Source organism: Oncorhynchus gorbuscha, linkage group LG15 (assembly GCF_021184085.1).
Source record: "Oncorhynchus gorbuscha isolate QuinsamMale2020 ecotype Even-year linkage group LG15, OgorEven_v1.0, whole genome shotgun sequence".
In the NCBI taxonomy this organism is placed as follows: domain Eukaryota; kingdom Metazoa; phylum Chordata; class Actinopteri; order Salmoniformes; family Salmonidae; genus Oncorhynchus; species Oncorhynchus gorbuscha.
In genome coordinates, this window is record NC_060187.1 from 34,292,362 (window position 1) to 34,303,628 (window position 11,267).

At 43.4% G+C, this 11,267-nt stretch overlaps 1 protein-coding gene across 1 annotated transcript in view; it reads right to left on the reverse strand.

Annotated features, from left to right (window-relative positions):
• LOC123997472 (ephrin type-B receptor 1-B-like) overlaps positions 1–926 on the reverse strand; it is a 164,248-nt gene extending 163,322 nt beyond the window's left edge. Inside the window, exon 1 of the mRNA XM_046301748.1 lies at positions 866–926. Coding sequence (XP_046157704.1) covers positions 866–922 — 57 coding nt within the window. The 5' untranslated portion in view covers positions 923–926. The remainder of the gene's footprint in view (positions 1–865) is intronic.
• Positions 927–11,267: the final 10,341 nt, after the last annotated feature.

Below are 11,267 nucleotides of genomic sequence, written 5' to 3' on the forward strand. Positions count from 1 at the left end.
ACCACGCTGCACCTCGATCTCCTCATTCAAACGACAAACGTAACATCATCGAAGTACGAGACTTTATGTTTGAACCTTTTTAAATCACTATAAATGTCAATCTGTCAATATGAATATGGCATTGTCTTGTGAATTTGAATGAATCTTAATGGCGTGCACATCCATTCAACAGAATCTAATCTTGTGTGTAAATAATGACACATTAAAGCTCTCACAACTGTTCATGTAAACAAGGACCTCTGGCATTTATTTTCCTCATCTGGATTTGGCCAATTCTGGTGTTTAATGTTTCACTTATTGTAGCACATAAGTAGAACTTAATTGTTCAGAACGAGATATAAGTGTTTTAATTAAGCTGTTGGCAGGCTTGAAATTGGAATCTAAGTGTGCTCAAACTAAAGTATTCCCTTGGGGTACACACACTGACGGTGAAATACATTATTTCTCCTGATTGCATGAGACACAGGGGATGCACATTCTGTCTTTCCACTTAACGTGGCTCAGAAAACTACAGCTCAGAACCAATATGCCAGCCAGCGCCTATGAATGACAAATATGTTTATAAGAGGAAGAAGAACATGGTCACAAATCACTACATCTCCCAGAGATGGCTGTCTGTGAGACAGTCAGTCATGGGGCAGCAGAATGAAGTGAGCTCGTTAGCTGGTGAGTGTGTTGTTAGGCTCTGAGAGCAGACTATTGGTATCTGAACACATTCATCTCACTGTGGCATCAACAATACACTCTACCACTCAACTTTCAGGGAAGCTTTTTGAGATTGTGGATAAGTGTAGATGTCAATGAGAGGGAAGGAGAGGATGGTTGGTGAGTGTTTACATGAGGTCTAGGTGAGGAGTGGTCTTACCCCAGAGGCAGGATAAGCTATCCAACCCAGCTCCGCTGTGGCCGTCCGCGTGTCCATCACTGTCTCTGTAGGAGACAAAGTGCAAGAAATGTAATACACATGTCTGCTACTACCAATGTAATGCACCCCCTTCACTTTTTCCATAATGCACTTATTTTTTTCTCAGTCCATTGAAAACCATTGATATGAGCTAAAGCTTCAATGTCTCATTACTGGAAATATATATCAGCCATTTACCAATGGTCCAGACAGAATGAGACCAATGTTTGACAGTTCTTACTGGATGACACCTTCTCTACACATTTCACTACTAACTCTGACTCAGACATAGGGTGATCCAGCACATCTCCACTTCTAACAGGCTCTGGGTCTGAAGAGAGGCCACACTCTTGACACTCTTGGAGGAAAAGTGGGAGATAACCAACACTTTTGTTTGGGATAAGAGGTATGGTACAGTATATACAAACCATTCTCTGTGGACTTTCAGTTAGCACCATTCTCTGTGCAAACTGCTGCCCTTGGATGTGTGTTGTTTTCACACAGTCTGGGCTGTGACTGATCAATAGGTAATGGTGGGTGATTTCTGCAGAGGAGTGTATTAAATATTGATGGCCCAGGAAATATTGATCAGATCCATGATAACGCATCAGCAGGTATACAAACACCGGTGCATGCCAACAGCCACACCTGGCTTGGGTTCAAATGCAACAACACAGCTCACATAGCCACAAAAAAAGCACATTTTGGTCTATTGGTGTCATTTCCCCACAATTTATATATATTTTTCAAATGTGATCAGTCGATAACAGCAGCGATTTTACAGCGAGAGGGTCTGGTCCAATCAACTGCCAACCAATCAACCACCCCATGCAGAATCCCCCAAAAAACAATTGCCCTCACCCCAACTATTTTTCGATTTTCCAAAAGCATTGACTCTGTCTGTCTGTCTGTCTGTCTGTCTGTCTGTCTGTCTGTCTGTCTGTCTGTCTGTCTGTCTGTCTGTCTGTCTGTCTGTCTGTCTGTCTGTCTGTCTGTCTGTCTGTCTGTCTGTCTGTCTGTCTGTCTGTCTGTCTGTCTGTCTGTCTGTCTGTCTGTCTGTCTGTCTGTCTGTCTGTCTGTCTGTCTGTCTGTCTGTCTGTCTGTCTGTCTGTCTGTCTGTCTGTCTGTCTGTCTGTCTGTCTGTCTTCACAATTTTCCTGGGAGTCGATCAAGTCAGCAGGTGGAAAGGCATCAGCAGGATGGGTAAATCATCAGTCGATAACAGCAGCCATTTTACAGAGAGAGGGTCTGGTCCAATCAACTGCCAACCAATCAACCACCCCATGCAGAATCCCAAAAAAAACAATTGCCCTCACCCCAACTCACCTTCCTACAAGTGCCCTCAACCCATCCCCTCCAATGATGTATATAAACAGTGGATTTCTGATGCTATGTATTGGCCATTGAGAGGCTTTGTAGCCACTGGACGGCCATATTGGCACTCCCCAGTAGGAGCAGTCCTCCATAGGAATGAATGGAATTCTACAGTATTTCAATTACATTTATCAAGGACAAAAGGACAAGTATTTTTTGTTGTGGTGTAGTGGGATCAGTAGCATTAGTTCTCTCCAAAAATGTTACTTTAAGGAAAAATGTAAATATTTTAAATAAATGTATTTGTATGTTTATCTCATATAATATAATTTAGAAGTATGCATTAAGGTGTCTGTAATATAATAAATGTGGACATTAATAAATCAATTTCTATAGCTTCCAAAATATTTTTACGACCATGAGGGAGTGCCTAGTTTGAGGCACAGTGGCTTCAACCCAGCACCCCTATCAGTCATCTAGTGTATATATAAATCACTGATCCCTTCCCACTCATCAGCAAACTGGTCAGGGTAAAGCCAGTGAGGTCAGTGCCTGTGGAGGGTGTTCTCTGTAGTCAGCAGAGGAGAGCAGGGCAGAGGAGATGAGAGCAGGTCCAGGGCCAGGACCAACCACAGGGTGCCTGTCTGCCTTTCACTCCCACAGAGCTCAAAGCCACCCATTAATCCCATTAGGGCTTCCTCAGTCTTAGTAGATCATCAGACAGAATATCTCAGAATTTTGCATGGAAATATAGGTTCTTTAGATTGACACCCATGATAGATGTTGTAGAAAATACACTCCAAGACCAGCTACAGAACATGTAACAGCAGGATATTTCTGTGGGAACAAGGGTGTGGGCCTAGCTGTATTTTCATGTTTATGTCATTTGCTGTTAGCTTAGGCGGGGGCAAAACAGAATGGAAATGGCCATTTTGATTAGCATGTCCTGTGAAGCAATGCATCTCTAGCCTGTACCTGGCATCTGTTTGTCATTCACCATGTGAAGCTGCTGCAGGCGTAGTAAAAACCCCTGGGACAAGAGACAACGGAAGCCTCCAGAACAGCACTAGCCAGTTGCCCAATCAGTCAGCCAAGCGTTCTGGGGGTTTAGCACGAAAGGAGCCATGCCGAGCCTACTGTATCTTTACAGAGACCCATAGAAAAAGCCACACCACAGTCACACTACCCCTCCTCTGCAGTTAGGCGAGGGAGGGTGACGAGAACGCAATGAGCCAGAACACGTTAACATCTGTGTTCAGTGTTGAAGTAAATCCATTGCATTTCCCAGCAGTGTGCCAGCTGTGCTTTCCAATGATGGCACACTTATTCAGCTACCAATACCTGGGGATAGGTATTCTCAGAGGTCGGTATTGTAGCAACTTTAAGATTACAAGTTCATTTTGTGGCATAATGGCATCACAGTTTCACTAAACCAGAGAAACACCTTACTTTATTGCATTATGACACAGCAACATCATGAGCCAACAACAATACTACAGAACAATATCACAACATAATTTATTCCTACTCTATAAAACATCCCTCTACCAACTAGTAAGTAATGCAATACAATGTATATTAATTCCACAATGCAACATCAAAAAATGAGCTAGGATACATTTGACAGAAAAAGCAGTTGTATGGCAGGACAACCAATCTCAAGATGATTTTTATGACACTGGTCATTCCTATTTATCTGTTTTAATATCCTATGTTGTTATTGTCAAATCAAATATTATTGGTCACGTGCACCAAATACAACAAGTGTAGACTTTACAGTGAACTGCTTATTTATGAGCCCCTAACCAACAACACAGAGTTAAAAAGTATGAAAAATATTTGCTAAATAAAAAAAGAGACAGTAACTATGACGAGGCTAAATACAAGTACAAGTACTGTGTCAATTTGCAGGGGTATTAAGTAAGTGAGGTAATTGAGATAATACAGTACGTACATGTAGGTAGGGTTTAAAGTGTCTAGGCAATCAGGATTATAAACAGAGTAGCAGCAGCATCTGGGAAGAGTGTGAAAGTGTGTCTATGTGTGAGTGTGTGGCGTAAATATGCATGTGTGTGTGTTTTGTATGATAGCTTATGTAGTGTGTGTGTGTGTGTTGGAGTGGCAGTGTAGTATGTGTGAGTGTGTGGGTAGAGTCAAGTGAGTGTGTGGGTAGAGTCAAGTGAGTGTGCATATATAGCCAGTGCAAGAGAGTCAGCATAAAGAATAACAAAAAATAAATATGGCTTGGGGGGGTCAAAGCTGTTTAGGAGCCGGTGACTGATGTGGTAAACTCCTCAATGCCATCAGATGAATCACGAAACATATTCCAGTTTGTGCTAGCGAAACAGTCCTGCAGCTTGCAGCTTGGATCACTTCCGTATTGAGCGCATCACTGGTACTTACGGATTTAGTTTTTGCGTGTAAGCAGGAATCATGAGGATAGAGTTATGGTCAGATTTGCCAAATGAAGGGAGAGGGAGAGCTTTGTATGGGTCTCTGTGTGTGGAGTAAAGGTGATCTAGAGTTTTCCCCCCCTCTAGTTGCAAAGATGACATGCTGGTAGAAATGATGTAAAACAGATTTCAGTTTTCCTGCATTACAAATCAGAGCGCAGCTTCTGGATGAGCATTTTCTTTTTTGCTTATGGCCCTATACAGCTCGTTGAGTGTGATCTTAGTGACCGCATCAGTTTGTCGAAGGCATATGCAGAATCTCTAGGAATTCTACTAACCAGATGTAAAAAGAAACGTGTCCCTCGCTATCAAATAAACATCTGAATCAAACTTTTGTCTGTACAGCACCGTATTCGTGTTGAGTTTAGACAGCGGGCTGCCATTAGACCACACACACACACACCTCACATGAGGGTCACATTGTTTATTTGAAATGTTTATTCGATATGTTTATTTGATAGTGAATGTCACCTTTTACTTTAGATCTGGTATGTTGAGTTCCTAGAGATTCTACATATGCGTTTGTTGACAGGAAAAGTTTTTGGGCTGAAGCCGGCTATATTGTTGTAGGGTTATTCTCCACCGCCAGCCACCAGAATGATGCACAACTCAGGGAGTCCAACCAATACACAGACTTCTGATGTTGTGTCCCAAAGCTAGGCTACACTGAATGCTGTGTAGGAAAAATTCACACATGAAAAGTCTTGTGTGCCCGTGGATCTATTTTTAGAATCGCAAGCATGACCCAATTTATTTGTAGGCGTTCTTAGCCAAGCTTCTCTGGGTGACATGTTACACCATGAAAGTACCGTCACTTTTAATCACAACAAGGTGATCATACAGTGATTATCCTTGGACATACCTGTCAGGATGGAGGAATGTTTCAAGTATAGCTATATCTGGCATTCTTTTACACAAGATCTGAAGATTTGTTTAGTGCTAGAGATCTAAATATGGTCTGTTTTTATTATGTACAGTATGTCTCCTCAGATTAGAGTGCTTTCAAAAGGTTGCAAGTCTGGATGTTCAAAGTAAAGACATTTATCAGGAAAGGTTCAAAACTTGTACAGGTTCGGTAATAGTGTGATAAACATATTGCACAGACATTACGCCCTTCTATGACACACTGTACTTGTTATGGTTGGCCAAAATGGCAAGCTACTGTGGCAGATCTAATGGTCCAGATGATCATCTCTTAATACAAATATAACCACAACTTTAGCCACTATGGAGCTTAAAATAGGAAAAAGAGAGATGGCAATAGAGAGAGCATAGATGATCTCTGGCCATGTATGTTTGGCCCAAGTATTTATAGAATGGACAATTAATGCACGTTGCTGTACAACATGACAGATTAGTCAATAGTAGAGTTCATATTTCAATAGCCTGACCCACAGAAACACTGCGGCTAATATGAATACAATATGAATAATGTCAATAATAATAATGTTCAGCGACAGTTGGCCATTGTCCTCACTCACGGAGTTCAAATCTTAAGTTAAAAAGTTCTACACGATGGCATCACCAAAAGTTAAAACATTTTAAAAACAGCGATCTTCAAACACTATGACATTTGCGGTGATGTGGAGAGCAAGAAAATACCGTCCCTCTGGCGAGAAACTGGTTGAAGGTTCTTTTGATCCTACCCTGTGATGTCACAGAGAAGTATTTTTTACGACCTTTCTGCTTATCTTGTTAATCACAGATCATAGAAACGAGTCGTTTCCACATTCACTATATATACACAGAAGTATGTGGACACCCCTTCCAATGAATGGATTCAGCTACTTCAGCCACAACCATTGCTGACAGGTGTAGAAAATTGAGCACACAGACATGTAATCTGCATAGACAGAAATTGTCAGTAGAATGGCCTTACTGAAGAGCTCAGTGACTTTCAACATGGCACTGTCAAAGGATGCCACCTTTCCAACAACAAGTCAGTTAATCAAATTTCTGCCCTGCTAGAACTGCCCCGCTTAACTGTAAGTGCTGTTATTGTGAAGTGGAAACGTATAGGAGAAACAACGGCTCAGCCGCGTAGTGGTAGTCCACACAAGCTCACAGAACTGGACCGCAGAGTGCTGAAGTGCATAGCGCATCGGTTGAAACACTCACTACCGAGTTCCAAACTGCCTCTAGCAGCAACGTCAGCACAATCACTTAGTCAGGAGCTTCATTAAATGGGTTTCCATGGCCGAGCAGCCGCACACAAGCCTATCACCAGCGCAATGCCAAGCGTCGGCTGGAGTGGTAAAAAGCTTTGGATTCTGGAACAGTGGAAACGTGTTCTCTGGAGTGATGAATCAGTCTTCAACATCTGGCAGTCCAACGGACAAATCTGGGTTTGGCGGATGCCAGGAGAACGCTACCTGCCCCAATGCATAGTTCCAACTATAAAGTTTGGTGGAGGTTGGACTAATGGTCTGGGGCTGTATTTCATGGTGTCCACATACTTTTGGTCATGTACTGTATGTAGACACTGGTATGGTGTTGGAGATGATGAATACGAGGTTGAAAAGTGGCAGAATTGCCCTTTAACAACACATCACAGGTGCAACTATATCTGAAAGCATATTTTCCCAATAGATGTATCAACAGTTTATTTTTGGAGACTGCCCATGGATTCAGGGCAGAGATGGGGTTTCTTTAGACAGACTGTAGGCGAGAGTGCTAGAGGTCTTCACGGATCCACCTGTATCCGAAATACCCAAGACCTGAGCGGGTCTGGATCCAGAATTCTAAATAATGTCTTGGGTATGTGTAATTTATCTGATCGAAACGAGACCGCTGCAGTGTGTATAGAGAGACCGAGAGAGAGAGAGACAGAGAGAGAGAGAGACAGAGAGAGAGAGAGACAGAGAGAGAGAGAGAGACAGAGACAGAGACAGAGACAGAGACAGAGACAGAGACAGAGACAGAGAGAGAGAGAGAGAGAAATTGTATAATTTATGCTGCTGCTCTTGCTTTTCACGAGAGTGGCGCGTGTAGCTTGTATAGACTACAATCTCCATGTATGGCAAAAGTTAGGATATATCTAATCAATTGAAGATGGAATTAAAATGACAGAATTAAAAGTCCAAAGGATAGCTACAACGACCAAGAGCTAACAGGTAGGCCGTTACTTAATAATCTGAATGGAGTTGTTGTTGTTTGCAACTGTGTAGGACAAGAAAGCACATGCAGCCTCAATTAGACTAGCTAGCTAGCATCTCAATTTTTTTTCAACCTTTATTTAACTAGGCAAGTCAGTTAAGAACAAATTATTATTTACAATGACAACCTAGGAACAGTGGGTTAACTGTCTTGTTCAGGGGCAGAACAACAGATTTGATTGAACCTTGTCTGCTCCGGGGTTCAATCTAGCAACCTTTCGGTTACTGGCCCAATGCTCTAACCACTAGGTTACCTGGGTCTGATGCAGTCAAGACAGGCACTACGTATATATATTGGATGATAAATAACCTAGATGATAAATAACCTAGCTATGGCAGCTGTTATTATATTATAGCGTGAGTCGGCTTGATTGGTTGCGGTTTCTCGTCTCTCCCCCCATGTGACTCGCTCACTCACAGTAGCCTACACACAGCACGCACGGCCCCTGCTAGAGCGGCACCCTCTCTACCTCACACTTTATTAACTGGAGCTGATAAAGCATCTTAAAAATTGCCATTCCTGCTGCTTCCCTCACTCGGATCGAGTCTGGATCCGACCAGATCTATACTAAATCGGGTCTAGTTGTCATCGGGTCCATTTGGAACAGGTCTTTATATTATTATTTTTATGCATATCGGGTCCCGGTGAAAAGCCCCAGGTTCACTTCGGAACTGAACGTCTCTAGAGAGCGCTCTTTATGCCCTGCCAATCATAACCTTATTTTTCCCCCAATAGGAACACACAATAGTATGGATTTGTCCAATTCAAACACAGAGGGGTACAGGCATTGATCATGAAGGGGAAATGTGAAAGAATACACACAGTGTCACCACACGTACAAGCTGTGACTGTATAGCCCCAGACACTCGCAATCGATACAAATGGTTTAAACGACTCAATTATGCCCGTGATGGTCATGGGAGTTTGGATGACGGTAATTGGTCAGGCAAATTGCCGCGGTCACCGTAATATATACATAAACTGAGTACACAAAACATTACGAAAACATGATCCCTTATGGATGTCACTTGTTAAATCCACTTCAATCTGTCACACCCTGACCTTAGAGCCTTTTTATGTTGCTATTTGGTTTGGTCAGGGTGTGATTTGTGGTGGGAATTCTGTGTTGTTTTCTATGATTTTGTGTTTCTATGTGTTGGCCGGGTATGGTTCTCAATCAGGGACAGCTGTCTATCGTGGTCTCTGATTGGGAACCATACTTGGGGAGCCCTTTTCCATCCTTTCTGTGTGGGGAAGTTAATTTTGTTTGTGGCCCTTAAGGGTCACGGTCGTTTTGGATTGTTTATTGTTTTGTTGGCGTCATTTTAAATAAAAGGAAAATTGTTTGCTCACCACGCTGCACTTTGGTCCAGTTCTTTCGAGGGCCGTGACATAATCGGTGTAGATGAAGGGGAGGAGACAGGTTAAAGAAGGCTTTTAAGACTGGATTGTGTATGTGTGCACAGTAGCGGTGCATGGGTAAGATCACTGGGGAAGACAAGCCAGGAAAAAAAGGCTATATTATAACCTACAGCATGTGCTGTGATAATTGAATTGTTTGCTCTTTAACCGGTTAGTAAAAACGTATGCCTTGCCACCGTGATCCTGTATATAGTCCTAACAGGCTGACTACACCGCTCACGTCACGTGCGCGAGCGTTGCAAAATACATTTACAAATCTATATTATTCAATTATTGCACCCACACGGTTTGCGCGGGCCAACGAGCATCTGCGATTGCGTCTGCGATTGCGTCGTCTGTGGACCTATTTGGGCGGTAAGCAAGTTGGAGTGGGTCTAGGGTATCAGGCAGTGTGGAGGTGATATGGTCCTTGACTAGTCTCTCAAAGCACTTCATGATGACGGAAGTGAGTGCTACGGGGTGGTAGTCGTATAACTCAGTTTCCTTAGCTTTCTTGGGAACAGGGACAATGAAGCATGTGGGAACAGCAGACTGGGATTGGTTGAATATGTCCGTAAACACACCAGCCAGCTGGTCTGCGCATGCTCTGAGGACACGGCTGGGGATGCCGTCTGGGACTGCAGCCTTGCGAGGGTTAACACGTTTAAATGTTTTACTCACGTCGGCTGCAGTGAATTAGAGTCTGCAGGTTTTGGTTGCGGGCCGTGTCAGTGGCACTGTATTGTCCTCAAAGTGGGCAAAAAAGTTATTTAGTCTGTCTGGGAGCAAGACATCCTGGTCCGAGACAGGGCTGGTTTTCTTTTTGTAATCTGTGATTGACTGTAGACCCTGCCACATACCTCATCTCTGAGCCGTTGAGTTGTGACTCTACTTTGTCTCTATACTGACGGTTAGCTTGTTTGATTGCCTTGCAGAGGGAATAGCTACACTGTTTGTATTCGGTCATGTTTCCGGTCACCTTGCCCTGGTTAAAAGCAGTGGTTCGCGCTTTCAGTTTCACGCGAATGCTGCCCTAAATCCACGGTTTCTGGTTTGGGAATGTTTTAATCGTTGCTATGGGTATGGCATCGTCAATGCACTTTCTAATGAACTCGCTCACCGAATCAGTGTATTCATCAATGTTGTTTGACGCAATGCGGAACATATCCCAATCCACGTGATCGAAGCAGTCTTGAAGCGTGGAATCAGATTGGTCGGACCAGCGTTGAACAAACCTGAGCACGGGAGCTTCTCGTTTTAGTTTCTGTCTGTAGGCTGGAAGCAACAAAATGGAGTCGTGGTCAGCTTTTCCGAAAGGAGGGCGGGGGAGGGCCTTATATGCGTCGCGGAAGTGAGAATAGCAATGATCCAGGGTTTTACCAGCCCTGGTTGCGCAATCGATATGCTGATACAATTTAGGGAGTCTTGTTTTCAGATTAGCCTTGTTAAAATCCCCAGCTACAATGTATGCAGCCTCAGGATATGTGGTTTCCAGTTTGCATAGAGTCAAATAAAGTTTGTTCAGGGCCATCGATGTGTCTGCTTGGGGGGGAATATATACGGCTGTGATTATAATCGAAGAGAATTCCCTTGGTAGATAATGCGGTCGACATTTGATTGTGAGGAATTCTAAGTCAGGTGGACTTGAGTTTCTGTATGTCGTTATGATCACACCATGTCTCGTTAATCATACCCCCCGCCCCTCTTCTTACCAGAAAGATGGTCGTTTCTGTCGGCGTGATGCGTGAAGAAAGCAGCTGGCTGCACCGACTCCGTTAGAGTCTCTCGAGTGAGACATGTTTCCGTGAAGCAAAGAACGTTACAGTCTCTGATGTCTCTCTGGAATGCTACCCATGCTCGGATTTCATCAACCTTGTTGTCAAGAGACTGGACATTGGCGAGTGGTATGCTAGTGAGCTTCGTTTGCCTCTTTTATGACGTCGTTGTTTTAGGTCGTCGGCTGGGATCCAATCCATTGTCCTGGGTGGAAGGCAGAACACAGGATCCGCTTCGGGAAGTCATTTTCCTGGTCATAATGA